The 23,377-nt window shown below is 44.0% G+C and overlaps 1 protein-coding gene across 2 annotated transcripts in view; it reads left to right on the plus strand.

Annotated features, from left to right (window-relative positions):
- Positions 1-341: 341 nt before the first annotated feature.
- Positions 342-23,377, plus strand: part of MTX2 (metaxin 2) — a 32,652-nt gene continuing 9,616 nt past the window's right edge. For both annotated transcript variants that reach the window (XM_042874870.1, XM_042874871.1), the window contains exons 1-3: positions 342-448; positions 13,375-13,422; positions 14,358-14,404. In XM_042874870.1, coding sequence (XP_042730804.1) covers positions 409-448; positions 13,375-13,422; positions 14,358-14,404 — 135 coding nt within the window. In that variant the 5' untranslated portion in view covers positions 342-408. The remainder of the gene's footprint in view (positions 449-13,374; positions 13,423-14,357; positions 14,405-23,377) is intronic.

A 23,377-nucleotide genomic window follows, 5' to 3' on the forward strand; every position in this document is an offset into this window, starting at 1 on the left:
CGCTCCCAACAGCAGGTCCCCGCGCTGGAGTCGCACAGTACGTCAGCCCTCTGCATTTCTTTATCGGTCTTAAAATTTGCTTTTACTTGGGACGCGAGCATATCGGCGAGGCGCCCCCAGGCCCAGCAGCAGCTTCTTGCGGGCACCGCTTCTTTCCCGCGCGCACCCCCCCAGCGCAGAGCTCCGCTCCGCTCCGCTCCCCTCCTCGGGCCGCCGCGTCAGCCCGCCCCCTCAGCAGCAGGGCCGCAAATCGCGCCCGCGCGGCGAGCGACGGCCGCGCAAAGCCGCCGCGAGAGCTGGCGGCGGGAGGCGGGCCGGGCGGCGGGGCGTGCCCCGGATGCACGGCCTTACGGCGCGGCCCCAGTTCCTGCCTGTGCCCTCAGCCCGGCGGGGCTCGCCCTGCGTAACATGTCGCTGGTGGCGGAGGCCTTCATGAACCAGCTGGCCGGTGAGGGGCGGGGGGGCGGGCGGCCGGTGGGGCGGGTGTCGGCCCGGGGTGGCCGCTGGTGATCGCGGGTGCGTTCGGCCCCGCCTGGCGGGGCGCCGGGGACAGCCGCCAGCGGGCCGCGGCGGGCCCCGTCCCCCGCCACAGCCTGCGATATCCCGCTGGGCGCCGAGGTCCCGGTGCCCTTGCTGCGGCCGGAGCCTGCGTGACCTCTCCGAGGCTCGGGAGCGCCCGGAGGAGAGCCGGCTGACCGGCCGGCCCTGCAAAGACTGCTCGGGAAGCCGGCTGCCCGCAGCTCCGTGCAGAGCCCTGCTCCGCACGCGCTTGTCCCGCGGGGCGGCCGTCACGGCACCTCGCCAGGTTCCCGCTGCCATGGCGCAGCGCACACCTGCGGGCGGCCATCACGGCCGCTGCTCACTTAACGAGCCTGCAGCTCCCAGCTGTGCTAGGCGGCACCTTCATTTTGATTTCATAACGTTCCTTCACAAGTGCTGCGTTTCTTGTGTTGCTGTTGTGAAGCTAAGAAGTACAGCAATACATAATTTGCTCTTATGGTTTGCCCCAGCTTAGCCACACGCACCAAATGTGAGCCTTGTCATAAATCAAGGTGATGTGCATAACCGACACTTTTTATCAGAAGTGCTCTCAAGGAACAAACATGCACCTCAGCTAGCTTCTGGCTGAGGAGTTCAGAAAGCGCTCAGTGTATTGGTCACATTCTTCTGTTGCCTCTGTCCTTATTTCTTCCTGCTACATGAGCCCATAAGGAGCAAATACTGCAAGGAGATGGTATTACTATTTCTGCCAAGCTGTTTGGGAAGAAGCCAGCGTTTGTCCCAAACGCTGGGCCTGCAGAGGCTCTAATGTAGGATCCCCAGTTCAGTTTTCAGAGCATGCTTGCTTGTGGCCGGTATGATAAGGGAAACCCAGATGGCTCAAAATTGGGTACCCATAGGCATCCTTAAAGTTGTGCTAGGCTCTTGGGTTGGGACTTGTTGATTCACTGATGTTAGCTCTGGGAGCAGTTACATTTTAAGAGCCAGAAACCTCAGGACATGGGTATTATGGTATGTCAGCATCACTCCATGCCATTTACTACTGTGATCTCCTTAATACTTTTCATTCACTTACATTGTGAAACATGTATAATCACAAATGTGAGTAGGAGTTGATTCTGTTGTGTTTGTCTGCTGTGGCCTTTATGAATATCTTAGAACAGGTACTTTCTTACTGGAATTAGAAATATTGGCTCAAAGCTGTATTGCATGTAGGCATGTGCATAGTGCAAGAAAAACATGTGTTTTAAACTCTATAAGCAAGAAATACTGCAATGTCTGGTTCCTTCCATTCTCTCCTTTCAGAGTTGTTCTTCCTCTGTTTCTGGGCAGATTCTTGCCTCCCCTTTGGCTTGGTTGCTATTGCTAGCCTCAGAGTATTGTGATGACAGTTATGCTATGAATGTGGGTCTCTGAGAGCATCAGAAGTGTTCATATGCTTCCTTCCTAAATTTTAGTAAGCACAGAGCCTCATCTTTCACCTGTCAGATACAGGTTAAGCAATGCTAGTTTTTTTTTGTTTTTAGGTAATACAACATGCAGGTATGTAATACAAAATTGCTGCAAATGCTCCTATATTTTTACTGAGCAGAAGTGCTCAGTGCTTACTTCATTGATCTGCTGGACGTGCAGCAACTTACCTTGATTGAAGGTACAGTACAAATCCTTGCTGTGGACCTGTCCACTTGTAACTCTATGATGCAATGGAAAGCACAGCAGTAAGAGTGGGTGGCAGAGTCCTGTGCTGCAGCCAGTGAAGATAAGCCCAAATTCAGCAACTATGGATGCAAAAACAGAGGAAAAACAGCCTGCTTAGCTTTGAAAACGCTCAGGTAGACAGGGATCTCCAGCAAGATACCCTTGCCTCCACTACCAACCCTTAAATGAGGTCTGGGAAGGGCTGTATCCTTGGCTGCACCTCTTCCAGTTACTGAGAGGCATTGCATACACCTGAGCTCCCCTGGGTTGGTCCTGCCTTCCCAACAGGTGCTCAATCACTGGTCCAGGCTGTGACTTAGCATTTCTGCTACGCTCCACCTCTTCATGGTGTGAACCAGTGATTGAGCAGGTTAAAAAGTAAGCCCTTTCCATTATGATGATCAAGTAGACCTTGACACTTTGTTGAATTTGCCTGTCAGAGTGTCAGTTAACAAAATACAAGACAATTGATGATTGGTTCATGGTTGAAGTTCATATTCCTTTGTGGGCCAATACTGAGTCTCCAGGAGGCACACAGTTGCTTGGACCAGGGAGGGTTCAGCTCATATTTCATCAGTCGCATATACTCCTCCACTGGGTCATGGTGATCTTATAGTGTCATTAGAGCATTTTGATGTCATGTTGCTCCTCCCAGTGATCATGTAGACCCAAAGAGACTCACAGGGAGTAGTATTGATGTTTCAGATGTACCAGAAAGAATGGGTCTGCCCTCTACAGCAAGATATGGCCCATGTTCCTGTTCTGGGTCAGTACTTCAGCTTGCACTGGGGCATGTCCTGTCTGTCTGTGCCCTACCCTTTGGCTTGATATCTGAGACTGCGCAACTATGTTGGGTAGCAAAAGGGGGGCAGCTGATTTGCCACAGGGACATGATTAAGGTCCCCTTAGCAATTAAAACTAGAATGTTGACTACAATATCTGCATGCCATACACCCATTACTGGGGGGACTACCAATCCCCCAGCCTCCAGTAATCTCCCCCAAAGTACAGGTAGGCCACACCACTATGGAAGGTGCAAGTAGTTCCAAGGTCATTCTATATTACAAATACCTGGCTTTAGGTTTTCAGGGGCAGGGAGCAGAAGATTACTTTTACTGCTCATTTGGGATTTTACGTGGTTATCACAGTGCCTATTACTTGGATCCTTGGAACAAGCCCAAATGCAGCAGCTGCAGACACAGAAACAAAGGAAGAAAAACTGCTTACCTTTGGAAGGCCACAAGTAGGCAGGGATATCTAGCAAGAAACCCTCACCTCCACTGCCAACCCTTAAATGAGATCTGGGAAGGGATGGATCCTGGCTCCACCCCTTCCAGTTAGTCAGAGGCATTGCATACACCTGAGCTCTCTGGGTGCTCAATCCCACCAGGTGCTCAATCACTGGTTCAAGCCCCGACTTAGCATTTCCACTACACCACTGAATCATTTTAAAAACAAAATTATGACCTTGCCTTTGCTTTCCAAAAGCAGATCAGTGTCAAAAGCAGCTATCTGCCTTGAAAATAATAAATACCTTTGCTAGTGGGTCGTGGCCTTCTGGCTCTTCTGTATTATGTATCACTCCAAGACTGAAATTAAATAAGGGAAAAATTGCTCAATTTGTTCATATTGGAAAATTTTTCTAGAAGTTGTCCAGGATCTTGGCCAATACCCCCCACTTGTAGGTTTGCTGAGACCTTGCATAGACACAGGGAATATTTTATTCTGGTACTCTGAAGGTTTAAATGTCTCACAGGTATTTTTGAGGATGAAAAATGGTGTATCTGAAAGGAAAAACATACATAACAATGGCTGTTCTAATAGCCTTCTCCTCCTACCTGTGGTTATGAATACTATGCTATATTATGCATAAGTGGAATGGTAAGGTTGATTGAGAGGGAAAAAACAAACAAACAAAAAAAAACCCACCCCCAAACTGTGAATCTGATTTAACATTGGCGCAGGTTGCTCAGAGCAGTTTTGGAATCTGTGTCCCTGGGGATGCTCAGAACCCAGCTGGTGACAGCCCTGGGCAACATGCTTCCAGCTCCAGCACCTCCAGCTCAGCCTCTGTGCTTCTCGCTGGCTCAGCCTGTTGGCACATCTGCAGAGGCTCAGCAGTCTGTGCAACGTGTGTGCATGTCAACGTGCTGAGCATGACCTGCTGCTGTCATGCCTTAGTGATGCACTACGCACTGATGACTTTATCTCTTGCGTGGAGTCAGATGCTTGGTTTAGTGACGTTTAAGCGTTCACTTGTTCAGGAATGTAGAGAGACTGATGCTGTGTCTCAGGGAATAATAAATACTTCCATAGTTCTGTGAATTGCAAGCATGTTATACCACAGTTTGAATAATCAGTTTCTGAACTGTTGCAAATATTAATTGGATGTATGGTAGGGAATTTGTTTAGAATAGCTTAGCATCAATCACATTTTAACAGGGTAGGAAATGGGTATTTATGCTATAAGAAGAATTAGAGTGTCAGCTTTCAAGTGGTGCAGAATATTAAACTCTGACTGTGGTAGTTTAGAGAAGTTGGCTGCTCAAGTCACCCTGAAGAGATTGTTGAAATGTTGTTCAGTTGTCACTGAATTACTCAATATGCTTAGCATGTTTTTCCCCCACACGTTAGTTTCAGATCAGCAATCAAAAAGAGAGAAAATAATATCCTTGTTTGTCCTTTGATCTCTGGAAAATTACTTCTGTTTATTGCAGCTGAGTTATGTCTAGAGGTCTTTGGCCAGTTTTAGTGCTGAGGGAAATGAATGCAGTTTGAAAAACAGATGCCCTTCTGCCTTTAGATATTTTACATTCTCACTGAGTCTACCTGCAATGTAACATGCCAGAGCAAAAGTAAATTTCTTCTGTGCACGTTTTATGTATTAAGGCAAGCTTCAGTTTGGCTTAGAGAAAACATCTAGAGTGAAAACTGCCTGCCTTCATTGCTCCAGCATACAGAGGCATGAAATGTAAGCTGGGCATGCATTTTGTACACTAGGATGTGCGTGTGTGAATGTGAACAGTTTGTGCCATTATACAGTGAAGAAAATAGTTCCCTGGTTTTACTTGATACTGGACTGTCTGCTGCACAGGCTGTTGAAGCCTGCTGCTGAAATGCTTGTAGTTGAGGGATGGTTTGTCAATACTGAATTTGCCAGGCTGTTTTGGTTTTGTATTGTGATGTACTTCAGGCTGGGGACACGGATGTGGGCTTTTTTGTTTTCTTTTGGAGGGGGAGGTAATCCAACCTAAGAGATGCCTTTAACTCCTGTTCTTCTGCCATGAGCAAGTCTCTTAGGTGGCTCCTGCCAGTTTGCTCAGACAGGTACGTTTTGTAGCTTGATTTGAATCAGTCCTTTGAAGGGATTGCCTGTCTAATCTTTTGTTAGGCCAGAGGAGAAATGACTTTATTTTGTAATAACTGCAGTACTATACATATTTCATTCTGAGTTAGCTACTTCTTGTTTTTATGAAGCAATTTAATGACAGTTTATAATAGAATGTCCCTCTATAGTTGGTTCTGGCTCCATTAAGACAAAGCAGTTTTCCTCTAATCAGGATTTTACTATTAGATGTTTTCTGCTAAGTAGTATCTTCTTGTTTTCTCATGGCAGGAAACAGGATTGCTCTAGGACTATGACAAGAAAATTAGTAAATGAAAAGGAACGCTTACTTTGATTTTGTCTCATTTGCTTTGCAAATATCATTGTCTCTTTTGGGGGCTGACCTGAAGATCATGAGCCCTACAGCAGCAGCAGAGGCACCAGTGCCTTCCCCTTACCAGCAGCAGTGCTTGGCTGGCTGCACCACTGCCAGCCCTGCCTGCATTGCTGCCCCTCGCTGCTCTCCTGCCTTAGATCTCTGCACTTCTTTCCTCTACCTGAGATCCAGGCTCTCAGCACTGCTGTCATCATTTGTGCCTCCTGGCAATGCTGCCCTTGGCTCCTTGGGTCAGATGGGAGAAAGGGAATGGAGGGCAGACATAATGAAAGGCCACAGTGCTGGGACTGGATGAGCAGGAAGAGTGCATGGGGGGAGGCATTGGGAGAAGACCAGGGATACTGAGGGCTGGTCTGTTGGGACAGGTGGGTTGGATCCCTGGTGTGGCTCAGAGTAAAGGCACTGGGGATGAAGCAGGGAGCTCCCAGGGGCACTTTGCAGAAGTGGCTTTCAGTCTGCCTGCCAGGCATCCTTAGGATTGGAGGAGTTTGAATTGTTTGGATGAGGAGCTCTCAATCTAAAGTAGCTTCCCAAAAGGCTAACTTACAGTATAAAAATGTAGGCAATGTGGCTAAGAATTGTCCTAGTCCAGTAGGGCACTTGGGACATTCATGAGTGTCAGATGTCTGTCCTCCTCTTCAGGGAAGCTCCTATGCATGGAGCTTTATGTCTTCAGGCAGGGGCAAAGGACTTGAGTAACGCAAAGGGAAGAGATTGATTTAGAGATCTAGAAAAAGCTGTGATAAAGAATTACAGAGTTTTTTTGAGATGGAGCATTTGTGCTAAATATCAGGAATAAGTAAAATAGCTCCAGCTTGTCGAGACTTGAGAAATAAATCTATTGAGATCATTAGTTGGCACTCTGCGCTTTTCTGAAGGAGTCCAAATGTTGATTTAGGAGCAACTTGTATTTATGATTTTGACTCTGCTGGGTTTCAGTGGCATCTCTGTGACCAGGCTGCCTCCTCGCAGGGAGCATGCCAAGTACCCAGGGGCCAAAGCGCAGTGCCTGCGCTCTGGGCACTCAGCTCAAAGTAATGGAGTTGGACAAATGCTTCAATCCATGCCATTAATAGCTTTCTTGGAGGGTTAAGGAGCAGATTGTCTCATCCTAAATGGCTGCTGCAGTCATGTCGTGCTCAGCCTCTGTGAGCGTTCTGCTGCAGGAAACTTGAGTTTGGGAATGGCTGCACAGATTGAATCTTCGCATTGAAGTGTCTGCTTGATCAATAATTACCGAGCAGCCATGATTTATCTGAATTGTAATATCTCTGAGAAGGAGGACCAGGATAGATTTAAGCAAATGATGTAATTATTTGATACATGATTTAATGTGTCCTGTTTAGCTTTCATTTGGCAAGGCACTGTGAAACACTTCTTGATCCCCTGTCAGCAGTGCCAGGGAGCTGCTGGTGCTCTCATTTCTTCCTGGCCCTTGTCAGTTTGCAGGACCAGGCCAATTACGTGGCACTGATCTCAGTGTGGGTGGGTTGACTGAGTGGGGCTCAAGGTGGTCAGTCCACAACTTCCTCATACTTATATTACTGGTCGTGGGTGATGGACGGGATGTGCCTTCATGGCATTAATCAAAATGTATTTCTGCACCTTATTCCTGTAGTAGAGATTTAGAAATGCACCAGTTCCTGGCATTTTCTTTTAAAACAATGTATCGCTCCCTGCAAACGTGACCTTTTGCGTTGTGAAAAGGGAAGAAAGTGATTACCTACTTCTTTTTGATGCATCTCAACATCAGGCTATTAATGATCCTTTTTCCTTCTGGAGTCTGTGGGTTGGCTTTCAGTGTGGTTCCTTTGGGTTGAGCACAGCTCCCGTAGCAGCAGCCTGGGGAAGCCAGGCAAGGAATGCCTTCCCAACTGTTGCGATGTCTGCTCCGCGGTGCTTGGAGACTTGTAAATAATGCTGTTGGATGTGGATGCTGCCAGATGTAGCACTTGATTTCTTTGTAGTGTTTACTCTTGTGAGAAAACAGTTTTGAGGTATCTCATTATAATTTAATCAAATCTGTACCTAGGGAGAGGCTAAAGGAAACAGTGTGGAAATAATGCGTAAGTTAATTTCTCCAGCTGTAATATTGGAATACGGCGATTCAAATTAATGCTAACTTTTTTAGGTTTTAGTAGAGAGTATTTTGCCTCTTGGCTGTTTTAACAGGCCTTTAATGCTATGTGAACCAAACCTGTAAATACAGATGTTTTTGCTTTCCTCCTTTCTATGCAAGTTTAATATCAAAGTGCTTAAGAATATAACAGTAAGGGAAATGATCCATGCAAATCTGGTGACTTCAGAGAAGCTGTCTTTATTTCTGCACGGTCTGTAAACTTCTGCTTACAGTTGCGGGCAATGATTCTGTCCCAGGCCTGGCTTCACTTGTGTAATTTCATACAGAGGTCTGCATGAAAGAGGGTGCTGGTCATTTGGGTGCGTGATTTACAGAAGCAGAAAGAAGCTGTTGAGGGATAAGCTACTGGCAAACTGAGAACTCGGGAGATTTTAGTTTACAGGATACTTGAGGCAGAGATTGTCTTGTTTACTTTTCTTTATGTAGTTTCAGCACTTGACAAATAATCTGCAGGCTAGTAACATTTGGTGTTAGCTCCTTAGCCTTGACTCTGATTAGGCATATTTTGGCTTTACAGCTGAAAATTACTTACATCTGCATTGCCTTCCAAAAACATTCCCACTCCACCCAAATTCTACGGTTGTGCTAATTGCTGGGAACAGCTTAATTTCAAGTTGAGCATCGTCCTGCAGAGCTCTTTCTCCTGGTAATAACTTCATTTCCCTTGCAGGAGGGAACACTTAGATGCCTGCATCTGGAGGTTTCTCATGTCTGTGCCCAATAATCAGGAAGGAGCAGCCTGCAGACCTGTGCTAAATGAGCTCGTGCTGCAAACCACGTCGTGTACTGTGATGGTCGAAACTGGCGATTCATGCTAGGCTTCTGAAAATGTTACATTCTTGCTTAGCATATTCCACAATTTAACATGCAAAGTGTTTTATGTCTACTTATTTCCACAGTCAGTCTTATTTTTTAAGTAACAGGATTAAAGGTATAATTGTAAGCCATTTATTTCATTTCAACTCTTTCATCATTGTGAAGCTGCTTGGGGAAAGTGGATGAAAATGGCTGTTTCCCCATCCATCCAGGCAGCACTGACATGGGATGAAGTTTCCCAGCTATTAGAATGTAGGAGTTGAAAACAAATTTGGTGCTCTAATAAGATGTTGGAACAGTCTGGACAGGGAGCTGGTGGGACTGAAGTGCTGCAGAAAGTGTTGGGAAATGGTGCCTTCCTTGTCACAGACTTCACTGAGGGGATGTTGTTGCTGCCCCTCATTCTTTGATCTTGAAATTCACGTGTGTGCAAGGACCACAGAGAGGTACAGCCTGTCCTGTTCTGAGAGCATTAGTTGGAACTGAGATGTGTGAGCTTCGAGTGAGCTGCCCTTCTCCTGCTGGTAGTGAATTCCAGTGCTCTCTTCTTGTGGCTTAAATGCATTCATCCCTCTTGCTGTCCCAAAAGCATTTAGATTGATAAACTCTTATTATTGAAATGACAACTCTGAAACATCTGGAAATGTTGAAGTCGGGATGTTAATTGGATATAATCTCTGACCTTAGTGTAGCTCAAGTAAAACATTTCACTGCAAAACCTGAAAAATGCACCTGATGCTGTTCTTTTTTAGTGGCAACGAGTTTCATATGACTGTCATGTCTTGTTCTGTGCTTTAAAGACTTTTTGTTTGAGCAGAATGATACATTCAGTAATTCATTCTCTTACATGACAGATGAGGCTAGCGATCTCTTTTAATAGATAGCTGCAAACCTGAGTAATTACAACTCCACTGGGAACATGCAACACACCAGTTCTCAGAGATTCTCTCAAAGTCTAATTTGACACCGAAGAATCCTGTTAGCACTTTGTATTCTATATTTTCTATGCTAAGCTGTTAATAAGTAGAACACTTTGACTAACAAATACATTGAGCTTAGGGAAATTTTCATCTATTTTTAGTGATTTACAAAACCAGAGAAGATTATTTGTAGGTGGTCCCCTCAGTGGTTGTTTCCTCTGTGGCACTGAATTCTTTGCTCGTGTGGCTTATGTGGTGATGCTTTCTGTGTCCATATGCTTTTAGTTCTCACTTGCCAGCAACTTTTGAATTCGGTGCTTGTTCTGGATGCACATAATAGGGAGAACTGATCCATAGATGCCAGTTTCCTATAACTGGCACGAAAGCAAGCAGTACAGAAGGAGAGAAATAGGGGAAGACAAGAGTACGAGGTTCACATGTCCTGAAAAACAGCAGACAATCCATATGAAAGATTAAGTGTTTGAATTCCTTAAGCATGGGGAAAACGTCAGTAAGGTGAGAAAGCAATCTTCGATAAAGGTTATGTGCCTGGGAGGCAGACCCATTGGTCGTGGTTCTGCTCATTCTGGAGGCAGAAGGAAGAAGCTGATGGTTACTTATTCATAAGTTAAGGAGAAAAGCAGTTCCTGGAAGGTGTACTTCCAGGCAGTTATTTCATCCTGTGAGCAGTTAATGATGAAAGTGTGCATTGCATAGGATCTAACACATAAATGTGGTTCCGTGTTGAAAGCTTCTGAAACTGAATTGACATGGCCTTTGTTAATTTTCTTCTCAATTTTCTCTTTTTTCTCCTTCTGTCCTAGTAGTCTTGGGAAGCTTCCCTTAGCTGGGAAACTAACATCTAGTGACCAGAAGATTATAGTTGCCAGAGGATAAACTGGATTTGACTTCATTAGTGCACAAATGATAAGTTTGTGAGGAGTTATTATAACATTAATCAACTTGATGGATTGGAAATATGACAGAACTGAAGCAGCGTGTAATATTAGTGCCTATTATTCTACAAATTATGTCTTCACCTACATTCGTAAAGCAGGAGTCATTGCCATACACATTACTCCTTTTCTCCTCTTGCACAGGCTTGTGGTGTCCCCTCAGTGACTTCTTCCTCTGTCCCCAGCAGGTTCTGGCCTCTCCGAGCTGCACATTTTGGCCTTGCAGCAGTTGTGGGGCTGGTCTCTGATTTTAGCTCGTCCCTCATCAGCCTGGACATGAAGAACTGAAGGCTTTGGTTCCAGGCCTCTGAGCACGTGGCCACCTTGTCCATGCGTGTGTGCTTGGAGTTGGGAGCTCCTCTGGAGACTGGTAGATGCTGAGTGCAGGGCTGCTGTGCTTTCTTTCACACAGAACTGCTGAATTTTGGAGTTCAGATGTCCAGATAAGAGAGGCTGAGATTTTTATGTGACTGTTTGTTCTTGTTTCATTTACTTGTCAAAAGACAAATTTTAGCTCACAACCGTGTGCTAGATGAGTGGGTGCAAAGGTGTAAAACTGCCCATGTGCTTTCCTTCTCTTTAGCTTGGTGTGTGCTCCTGTATATACTAAGATTGGTGGTAAAAGCTTCATATAATGAGTGACCGAGTTAGGGTCAGATCCTCAGCAAATACAGTTTGTGAAAATCTGTATTTGATCAGTAGAATGTGGGAGGAAATTGTGAGCAGATAAAGGCCAGCAAGTTACAAAAACATTCTGCTTGTGTTTTGGTTTATAACGCAGATGCAGAATGCCTTTGCAGTTGTGTCTAGTTGGACTGTGTGTGCCAAGAGGCTGTGATTTGTATTGAGGGCTGCCTGGAGCTTAATGCCAAGATCAGACTGGAATTAGTGTTTGAACTTCTTGAAACAGACTTAGCTCTCTTGTTGGAAAAAGAAAAGTTCATTTAATTTTTGTGGGCCTGAGACATGTCAGCCACGTGCCTGTTCTTCCAGCGTGGGACAGAATCCAAGAACTGGATGTAAATCTGGCACGGCGATCTACAAACAGGCAAAAATTATGGGTGGAAATGGGCACATGCGATTTGGAGTTCTCAGTGCCATTCTGGGCATGGAAAAAGGATGCTCTCTGTTTGCTGGCACGGTGGGGTGTTGCCATGTACAAGAGCAGTGTGCCTTTGTGGCTTACTTCTGTAAGTGTTCCAGAGGTCAGCACTGTAAGTTTGCTAAAGTACAGCACTAGCTTTCTTAATTTCCTCATTACTTTTGTTCTTGCAAGATTTGAGTGGATCTGAAGAAATGTATTTTAGATAAATGATTTTGAACGCTTAAGGTTGCAGTACCGCAGATGATACCTAGTCTCTCTTTATTCCAAGAAGTAAATGTACTTCCATCTCAAGAATTTTTACTCCAGGGCAAAACTTTAATGGAGGGGTGTAAAACCAATAACTGCTACAATAAAACATAAAACATTTCTTCCTGACAAGTAGAGGTGATTAGTTGCTTTCTCATGCCCCTGCTAGTGTGGCTTTGGTAAGCTCTGTGCCTTCATGTTAAAGGTAGCGACCTTTGCGGGACTGCGCAGAGTGATACAAGCTTTCCAGCTTTGTTACTTCCATACATGTTTCCACATCTTCGGTATTTTCTTGGAGCTTGAGGACCAAGGTACAAATGACCTTACTGAAGCTGGTGGCAGAATTCTGTTTGAAGCACGCATAGTTATTTAGACACCTCATTGCTTTAAAAAGTAATCTTTGTGAGGCTAAAATACGACATACCTAGTTGGGATCAAATCCAGGTTTGAATTGGTATCTAAGAATAGATTTCTAAAATGAATTTAACAAAGAATGTAACAGAGACATCGCACGCAATACAATGACCCATCCTAATGCTAATGTAATCGGTGCTCATTAGCAGTTTATTCTTTTTGCCTTCCCATAAATTCATATGGAATATGATGAACTGCAACAGTTCTCAGTTGGAAGCTGTCATTGTCTTCTGTTTCTTTGCTTTGCGACTGATGGTGCAGGTGTTGTTAAATGAATATTGCCACTGCAGTGCCAGGGCTGGCCAGTGTTTAATTTAAGGCAGGAGGCAGCCCGGGTCTTGGTGGGGTTCATCTTGTGCCTGCACACTTCGCTCTTTGGGTACGGCATCAGGCCAGTCGGGCACAGAGCTCTTCCATTTCCCCGGAGCATTCTTCCTGTCTGGTTTTGAGGTTCCTGCTTCTCTCTCTGTGATTTCTTCTGTTATTTCCAGAATTCATTGTTTCGTACCTTAATAAATAATTGCTCAAGTGGCCAGAGTTGTGACGGGAATGTGCACAAGGATGCCCTATGGCAGAGGAAGCTGGCTGCTTTTGCTGTGTGGTGATTGCGAAGCCATTCTGCAACATAGCTTGGGTTTTAGCTTTGTCTGCGACGTTTAGTTTTGAGGCTTAATTTTCTGCCCTGTGTTGCGCCCCTACGAGCAGAAGAGAGTGGGAGGGAGACATCTCAGGGCAGGTCACATCTCACGTCAGCTCTTTGCAGTTTGTGTTCTGCTCTAGGTAATGTTTGTGTTCTGTTAGCATCTGCAGTGCGTTGTTGTTTGGCTTGCCTAATTAATTCCTCTTCTTTCCGCAGCCGCAGAGCCTTGGCCTGAAAATGCTGCGTTGTATCAGCAGCTGAAGGGTGGGTACGCTTTTTGCAATTAGTAATTACTCTATTTTTAAAAACCTATTAAATGTGCTAGAAGATAATTAACTGCGAGGAAGCACAGCAACTGTTAAGAGCCCTTTGTGTTGTTTGTCTGGTCAGAGGTTTGAGCTACGCTTACATCTGCCAATATAAACCAGCTATTCATGGCCTATAAGGTCCTTGGTTTATTATTGACTCATTATATTGGCTGCTGTAGGCAGTGTAAAATGATGTGGTTGCAGGCACAGTTGGCAGATTTACTGCACCAATAGCTGAGGCAGCAGATTTTTGAAGTCTTGTGGTAAAGTGGGCTCTCAGTAAAAAGGAACTGTTAAAATGTATAGGCTAGGATGGTTCAGGCTCCCTTTAGCAGCTCTTCATATATCATCAGATCACATTATGGCCCCCATTTGGGGCTCAGCAGCCTGCTACAGTTGTCAGAAGACTGCAAAGTAATGAAGACTAATAGGTAGCAGCCCTAGTCTTCTAAGCATGGAATTTTTATTGCAGTGAACTTGTCATCTTTCTTTTGTGTGACAGACCTAGACACAGTGCGCAGTATTAACTGCAAGCCGTTTTTATAGCTTTCCAAATGCTTTTACTTTTTAGCCAGAGGAGTTATGAAGATGCGGTTTTATTTAACTTTGATTAGAAGAAGAGTAATTGGCACAAAGCTCAAGTGTTTGGTTTTCAATTGTGAGCGTTTTTATCGTACGTCGCTGGTAGTGTATGATAAATGCAATTGCATTTGCAGGAGAAATATTCCTGGTACTTTAAAAAAAATATAGCAGGTTTTCTAGCCTAGCTCCATAACAATTATACATTTGCTCCTTCTTTTGCATGTAAGCAATGCAACTCGGGGTGACTTACAGTTGTGGGTGAATAGACATGCTTTTTGTAATTGTGATTTTTCTTTTTTCTTTGAACAGAAGACCAGATTTTGCTCTCTGATAATGCAGCTTCCCTTGCTGTTCAGGTAACGTCATCTCTTCTAAACTAAAGATGTTATTTCTGTTTTAGGTTCTGAATGATTTTCTTTTAGCTACAATGTCTGTATTTACCCAAATGAATAATTTAAGAATTAATCATAAGCAGTGTGTCTGATGTGCTTCGTGTTGTCATTGAAGTGCCAGAGCCGAAAGGACACGTGGGTTTGGGTGTTCTTTCCAGAGTGCTTGTGCTTGTATTTATGCTGTGTTTTATCGTACGGTATCTGCTTATCTTCCTGATCTGGGACCCTGTGGGGTGCCCCTGTTGTCAGCTGGGTGCCAGTTCCCCTTGTAGCCCCCTGTATGATGCTTGCTGCTATTTCATTCTCAGACCTACTGCTGCCCCCAGCTCCAGGCAGATGTGCTGTGGGCATCAAACCTCCATGTGTCTCTGGTGAAATTGAGGAGAGCTTTCATATATACGTAGTAGAGATCCAATGTGGTTTGTAGAAATAGTCCATATAATTGACAAATTTGCATCTCTAACTGACTTAAAAGCACCTCTGTGGCTGTGAAGTCTGTGTAAACTCCATTAACCTGTTAGGTTCAGTCACCCCAGATCTCGAGGGAATGTGCTCCCATTAGCAGAGAGGGTCAGGCTATCAGAAGTGGTGGTGGGCAGGATGTCTGTCAGGTTCCTGTTCAAAGTAGCTTTGCTGCTGCTTTGTGTAGCAGGGAGCTGCACAGTTCCCCTGCTTCTTGCTTTGGTGTGTGGTCTGGCTTGGCTGCTGTCAGCCAAGAGCTAGGGGTCTCTTAGGGCTGTCCAGGGGGTCACTTCTCATTTAGCCTCGTGGGACACTGGAGACTGTAACTGACATTATTGGTAAAAATATTGGGATTATATGATCATATTAACTACTCACTGGATCTCTAACATTTTTTCCTCCCAGTCTGGCAATGTAGGAAATATCTGTAAGAGTAAATTCTATCAGAACAAAAGCTATCTTTGTCTTGTGCTAGAAAAATGAGTCATCTTTGATATATCAAATAAATGGGGCAATTTTTTTTTTTTGGTTGGTGTGTTTTATATTGTGTCTCATAATAAAGCAAATAAGTGCTTTTGTTGCTCCCTTGATTTCAGTGTTCCTTTTTACTCCAGAATCCTGTATTTTTTGTGGTTCTTGTATATTTTCTTGCCATGTAGCAATGCACATAGGTGTGGCTTGCATTAAAAAACACACAAACAAAAGAAACAATAACATAACCCTAAAATTTCCTTTCCTAATGCATCATTTTACTTTACTGTATCCAGCCCATTGTTATCCTACACATGTCACTTAGATGATAAATTAACTATAATATATTAAAAACGCTTGTTTTTCTTCAATATTCTCTAGCTGGACAGCTGATAGTAGCCATGACTATAAATACAGCTCTGGTAGATATCTGATCTTCAACTTTATAGAATAATTTTCTATTGGGGAATCATATCTATTTAGAAGAACCTGTGTAACAAGGTTGTGACTGTGAAAGAATAGTTATCCTTGGTGTATGCAATCCAATTTGAAACGCGAGGAGCTGTAGTTATGTGTTACCAGCTAAGAGATCAGAAAGCTGTGACTAGACCAGTGTAGTTTGCATAAGGAAATTGCTGCATTCCTCTGGTTCGGAAATGACATTTTATGCTGATAGGAGCCTGTTCATCTTTTTACTGGATATCTTTCCCTCCTGCTCCCCCTTCCCTGAGGAGTAAATGGGAGCAGTGGATAGGAGGAGAAATAGGAGCTGGTACCTGGGGCTTTTTTTCCCCCACAGTTGCCATTCCCTTTCCCCTGTTAGGGATTCTGGGCACATGACTATCACAGAGCAGGGCATGGGTTGGTCATGGCCTGATGAACTTTCATGTGATGGAAATGCACTGGAATTTTGAATGCGTCTGCTCAAAAGAGCGTGTGGAGTCGGCAGCCATCAGGTCCCTAAGGAACATGGTTCATGTGGGGACACTGGTTGTGCTGGAACTGGTCCTCTGCATCTTTCTCCAGTCCCCTTACAACAGCCCTGTGTTACACTGCTCTGAAGTAGCTCTTGGAAAACAGATACACAGAGAGTTACATCTAAAATAAGGAAAAAATCCAAGGCCATAGGAAGTAGCCACATGCAGTGCAAGTGGGGAGGTCGGAGTATGCTGGGTATTGCTGAGCAGCTGTATTGGTGGTGTCCTCAGTAGTTAACAAATAAACAAATGCCTTTTCTCTTGTGGAATCTCAGCTGATCCTGGTGGGTTGGTTTGTTGTTTTTTAATTCCTCTTCTACCCATGTTCTCTAATTCTTCTGTCCTCTTCTACCGTTGTTCCTGGAAACACGCCGAGTGAAGAATTCCTTCCTCTTTTCCAGTGTGCAGATTCTTTGAATTTGCTGAAAATGCAACATCACTAGAAATGAGCTAGTGCATTGTCTCATGTACTACTTGGTGTTTGCACTCCTTGCTTGAAGGATTTTATTATATGGTCCTGTTGAGAAGGAAGGCTGCAGAACCTTGATATTGAATGCAGTGCTATTTTCACTTCAGGGGAATTACTGCTTTGCCCTGATTTTAATCTCAGCAATGATTTTCCAGCTTCAGGAATGAGAACGTTGCATTTAGAATGAAGACTGTTCTTCTCGTGAGATGCTTGGCATTGTTCTCGTTAATGAATATACATATACTTCCTGGGCACTGTGACTCACAGTTAAAAGCATTCTCCCCTTGTTTACTGTACAGCTTCCAAAGTACAGCATTGCTGCTTATCAGTCTTGCCATTCTAAAAAAGTCACCAAAACTCAGAATCAAACACACAGCTATAATTCAACCCCTGAGCAGCTCCACTTTTAAAGGAGGTAGAGATGGAGTTACTATTTAAAATGATAGCCTGAGAAATTGAGATTTATTATGTCATACTCGGGTAGTGTAAGAACACATTTAACAAATTGATACTATCTTTGCTTTAAAAAGCTGCTTCATTTCAAATTCAGTAGATTGCTATGCATTCCATTCTGTGAATAATTACAAGGAGCTCAACGGACTGCTGTTGGAAATCTAATACAGAGGTGTGGGCCTTTTTGTAAGGAAGGGGCCATCCTAGGAATTCTGAGGTCTTAAACTCAGATTTTTGTACAGCTTCTACCTGCTGTGTCCTGTGTTTAAGACAAATTCTGATTTGGAAGAGAACTGTGCATGCTGGGAATGCATTTATAGGGGTTTCTGGTTATCATTGTCAGATCATGGGTAGGAGACAGGGGAAAATGAAAATTATGAATGCTCATTCTCAGTGATAAAATGCTGTCTGTATTTGCAACCAGTTTATTATTATTTACTATTATTTATTTACACTTGTCAGCAGTTCCCTTGAGGCGCAGCTCTGCCTGTTGGTTCTGTAAGTGTGGTGTCTTCAGGCATTTGCCACCCATGGGCCATCAGAAGATTGCATGTGTATAAGCTTCTGAGCACAGTTTCTTGCAACAGGATTTTTCAGTGAGTAATTGCATTCCTCTCCTCACTGATGAGGGTGTTACCTCACCTTGGCTGGCTCTTACTTTGCTCACCCGTGGTGGCAAAGGCCACCAACTCGTGCAGCCATCCTGATGGGAGAGCAGTCTGTGGTTGTGGCACTGAGGGACGTGGTTAGCGGGCATGGTGGGTGTGGGGTGATGGCTGGGCTTCATGACCTTGGAGGTCTTCTCCAGCCTTTGTGATTCTGTGGAGTTAAGATGTGGATTACGGTTGCTTCTGCAAAGGTTAGTTGTTAGAGCCGAGGACTTCCAGATGGTGAATTAGGTCTGGTGTGTGTGTTGCTATGTTTATGCGTTAGGATGCTGCTGCATTTGTAGCTGGATTGGTGGATTACATAGATAGGTGGATTACAGTTTTTTCATCTACTTTCAGCCGCAAGCTTGGACTAAAACTAAATAACCGTAGCAGACGGTCTCAGTGTGAAGCAGAGGGCCTGCCCAGGCCCCGTCCCCCGGCTGTACCTGGTGCAGGTGAAGGCTGGTGGGGTTGGGGCAGGGGAGGGGACAGTGGGCGCACACAGCTGTGCTCTGCTGGCCTGCGGCTGCAAGTACAGCGGCAGCATCTCTGCGTGCTGCCCCAGCTTGTCGGGGGGAGGAATGCGAGCATTTCGGCTGCCTCTGTCATTACAGACTCTTCTGAAATATTTATGCGGGTAGCGGTGGAGTCTTGCTTAAAAGGCTGTCAAAAATGTTCACGACTGTGCAAATTCTCACAGCTGTCCCGAGGTTATATAGCCAGCAGCTCATTACGTTAAGATATGTATTAATTGCTTGTGCAATTGATGTCCTTGTAAGTGATCTTAATATATTCCAGGAAAGTGCGTTTAGAATTGTCTGTTCTTAGTCCTGAATGACAGAAGGATGTTTGGGCAATTTAAAATTGTGTTACATAGACTAACTGCTTATTTACTTCAACAAGTAATCAAATGAATGTGTAAATCACTCATGATTAATTGCTCTCTACACATTTGTGATTTTTTTTTTTTTTTTTTTGGTGTATGAATTGTGGTTTGGTTTTTCCCTAGACAAAATGTGAGGAGAAATGTGAACTTGTTGCTGAGGTTGAACCAAGGCTGAATAGAGAAATGAGAATCTGACCTTTTTTTTTTTTTTTTTAAGAGAATAAAAACTGGAATTCTTCACCATGAGAAATGCAATATCAACATAATCAATCTGGCAGCATTATGTTGTAGCTGAAAACATGCCTAAATCCCAAGCCGTAGAGGTACTGTTTGTGAGTGAAACATCTTTCATATAGTTCTAAGATGAAATTACCCCTGAATGAATAGCATCTTCATTTATCTTCAAAACCTCTGTGCTACCACTGAATCTACTCCTTCCACATTCTACAACAAGAATTACATTATACCATTAGAACAGTGCTGTGCCGCAGTGTAAAATAGATTGTTTTGGAGAATGAACGTGGCTTTGCTATAAATTATGTTCACAGGTACAAAGGAATTTGTTATTTTGTTTAAAATAGTCACAAATGTAATTAAGCTCTTAATTTATGTTAAACTACAAATGTGGCCATTACCATAACTGGATTAGGAATTTAATCTGTCACTCAAAGGATGATACTGAGCAGTTTTCATTTATAACCTTAGACATACTATTTCGGTTACAGGGTCTGCAGCTGTTTGATATGAAAACTGAATTATTCTGTGGATTTGTTCATGGTTTTTAATTTTAAAATGCATTCCTGCAATAAAGTAGAGAATAACTCTTCAGTTGTCGTCACATATTGTCCTTTGTCTGCTCATGAAATAGTGCAAGAATGAAAACAAAATGCCTTTTCTCTTTCTTCACAGCAGTATTATGCGGGTGCACTTAGAAGTGCTGCTGAATAAGAGATGCCTGCAATGGATTTCTTTATTAAAAAACTAATCATGAGAATGTCTTCTTCAAATGAAGCCTGCAGTGTATGCCATCTGAAAACAGTGTTCCTTGTGTGGGGATATAAGTTGTGAACTATTTGGGACTTAGCATAAGCAATTTCATTCTTCCCTCTGATCTTGGAAACTGCAATCTGGATACAATTTACATCAAGTTATAACTCATTTTTAATGAGTGTGTGTGTTTGCTCTTTTGCATTATTCTGAGAGGGGACTGGAGGGGAAGAGGAGAGCGTTGTGATGGAGCTCTGATGGGCTGATTTGCTGCCTGATGGGTGTTGTGCTTCCAATCGACGTCCAAACAGTCTGGTCTTTGGGGAGGGCAAAGAGGAAGGGAGAGTGAGGGCAAAGCTGCTACATAAACCAATTAACCAAGGGAATAAATACAAAATCCCCCCTCCCTTCTCTTACTCTTTCCCATTGTACTTCATGTGCAGTCATTTTCCATTCTTGTCATCACAGGAAGACAGGATGGCATCACTTTTGTACTGTTTGGAGGGCAGCAGCACAGAGCTGGAAATGTCATTTCTGGGAGAGGAGGGGAGGGCCAGGGTATCTGAGTTCTCTGCTTCTGGACCTTGGCAAAGCAGTACTGACTGTTTTTTTTTTCAGTAATTGAAATCCAACATGCTATTTACATTCTTAATTTGAAATTGGGTAAAGTATAAGAAAACAAAGCAAGCCTTCAGTTTGTTGTGTCCTGTAAGCTACACTGTTGTTGTAAGTGTACTCAGTAATTTTGTCAGGAGGTGTGCCTGCCATTATTGTCATGAATGATATGCACAGCATTGTCGATTACTTTTCTAACAAGCGTCACCTCAAAGCCTCTTACCAAATATTTTGGAATGAGGTGACTGTCTCCTTGTACTGAGCTCTAGTGAGGCTGCATCTTGAGTAGTGTGTTCAGTTTGGGGTCTCTCACTATAAGAAGAACCCTGAGGCCCTGGAGGCTGTCCAGAGAAGGGCATTGAAGCTGTGAGGGGTCTGGGGCACAAGTCTTGTGGGGAGCAGATGGGGGAACTGGGATTGTTCAATCTGGAAAAGAGGAGGCTCGCGGGGGGGGACGTTGTTGCTCTATACAACTGTCTGAAAGGATGTTATGGTAAGGCAGGGGTTGGACTCTTCTCCTGCGTAAGTAGTGGTTGGATGAGAGGGAATGGCCTCAAGTTGTGCCAGGGGAGATTCAGGTTGGATATTAGGAAGAATGTCTTCACTGATGGAGTGGACAGGCACTGAAATGGGCTGCCCAGGGAGGTGGTGGAGTCACCGTACCTGGAGGTACTCAAGAAACGGAAGTGTCCTGAGGTGCACAGAGGCAGAGGAAGCTTTGTAGACTCAGTGCTTTCTGTGTGGAAGAAGAGAGATGTAGCATTGCTACAAAGATATTGTTCATATTTCTCCTTTTCTTTCCCAGATGCCAGAAGAGAATGTGATGCTATAGGTATGGAGACTGGAAAAGCATGAGAATGGGGGTTGGTTAGCCTGCAGGGGAGAGCAGAGCATGTGTGGGAGAGATGATGACAGACTCCATTAAACCAAATCTTTATTTTTAATATCTTCATCTGTTTTTCACATTAACCTCATCCAAAGAAAGGACACGTTTTGTTCTAGAAATAACTTAAAGGTTTTTGTAGAGGACATTATAATGACCAAAGTTACTAACCCAGATTATCTTCCTAGTTTCTGCTTCGGTTGTTGGCAAATGTCAATACCTATCAAGAAAGTCAGGCCCTTGTTTCTAAGTTTACAGAAATGCACATAACCAGTGATTTGCATGGATAAAAGAGGAGGTCTTGTTGATACCAGGGGAATAAACTCAGTTCTTCCCAACCTGAGATTTTATTACACTCATAAAAGCAGTGTTAACTAGTATGAGCCATGAAATTGCTCGGGCTTTTAAAATAAATGAGTACTTTGGTTTGATTTCCTTCAGCTGTAGTTACTTTGGTATATTTATGCTTGAATTGTTTCCTTTGCTGGTATAAAGTCTGCTGGGCAGCTGTCTCTGATCTTCTGCAGTGTGGACAAAGGGAAATAAGAATATCAATCCCTCATCTCTCCTAATCGATCCTAGTAATTAACTCTTTTGGGTAGGTGTTAAGCAACTACTCTGAGGTTCTTGTGTGAGAATCCAAAGTGCTGAAGGAGATTCACGTTGTGGATTCGCTCTGTTTGTACTGCTGCAGTAATTTTTCTTTTTCACAGAGGACAAAGAGAGAGAGGGGAATTCAGTGCTTTTCTTTAGAATTAAAAGCACCTTTGGGGGCTGACAGTTCGGCTGGGGCTCCGCTGGTGTCAGGTTTCTGGTTGTGCTGTTACTGTCTCACTCACCAATTTTTTAGGTGAACTTTTAGAGGGGTTTGATTAACTAGCTTGTGTGTTACTTGGAATTCAGTTGGCCCCTTTCAGCCTCTTTTAAAGTTCATCAGCCAAATTTATGATGTTGACAATGATCTCTGATGTCCTGGAATAAGTCTGGGCCCTTGATCTTTCAGGTCGCTCAGCTTTTGATGCCGTGTCTTTGAAGAGGTGTTGATATCTTCATAAATCTCAGCAGAACCACCCTGGGGTGGCTGCAACCTTCCCTCTCGCCCTTTGCTCCCACAGCACTTGGAGCACTGCCGTGCCGGGGGCTTGCTCAGATCGTGTGTGCCAAGTACGGAGGGAGAAGGAGGTGTTCTGAGCTGTGTTCCACTGCGTCTGTTACCAGGACTGGAAACCTCATGGTCTGATGCTATCTGCACACCAAGTGTGCTGGTACGAAACATTCTGACCACATTGTGAGTGGTCAAAAAGGGAACGTATCCTCCCTTGATCGCTGGGCTGAAATGTTAAACAAGATAACGCTTCACAGACACTGCTGCTTTTGTCTTCTCTGTCCTGTGTTCCCGCTGTAAGATTCCTAAAATCTCTGCCAATTTTCACCTGAGTTTGTGCCACAGAACAGTTGCTGTCTGACATCGAATTCTTCTAGCTGAGCACATCAGGAAAGAGTTTGAGGTTTTCTGGCAATGAGTGTTCATAAGAATGCATTGGTCAGAGCCATTGCCAATGTCTTTTCTAAAAGAAATCATGAATATTTGAGCATTCGCTGTGCCTAGGAGTGAAGAACTACCTGTGTCGTTAGAACCAGCAGTTTTGAAAGCTTTTCATGTTTATGTCAATAAAAGAAGGTAGGTATGCCTGTGGTGATGCAAGGCCTGTTTCTTAGGCTGAGCCCTTATGGTGAAAGCTCACCGTGGAGCTTTTGCCCTTCTTTTTTCTGCACAAGAATATTTAAGGGGCGCTTGAGATGGATAGGTCATGCTTTTTGGGTACAGATGTGTGCTAAAGCATACTGGTGTTTTGATTCCCCAGTCTTGCAACTTTTCAAACAACAGCAGTTCTCCACTTCCGAAGGATTTTTCTGGTTGTTTGTGCTTTGGTGAGTATTTCAGGGGCCTTTTTTAAAGTTTGCAGAGGATATGCTGACTGGCTTCTAAGCTTGCTAGAATCTGTTTATTACACAGAGTACTGAACGTTTTATTGTGTTCAGTGAAAATTTGTTTCCATGTTAGAACTCAGTTCTAGCCCAGC

Source organism: Lagopus leucura, unplaced genomic scaffold (genome assembly GCF_019238085.1).
Source record: "Lagopus leucura isolate 7727_CA_CO unplaced genomic scaffold, USGS_WTPT01 Super-Scaffold_100012, whole genome shotgun sequence".
NCBI classification, from domain to species: Eukaryota; Metazoa; Chordata; class Aves; order Galliformes; family Phasianidae; genus Lagopus; species Lagopus leucura.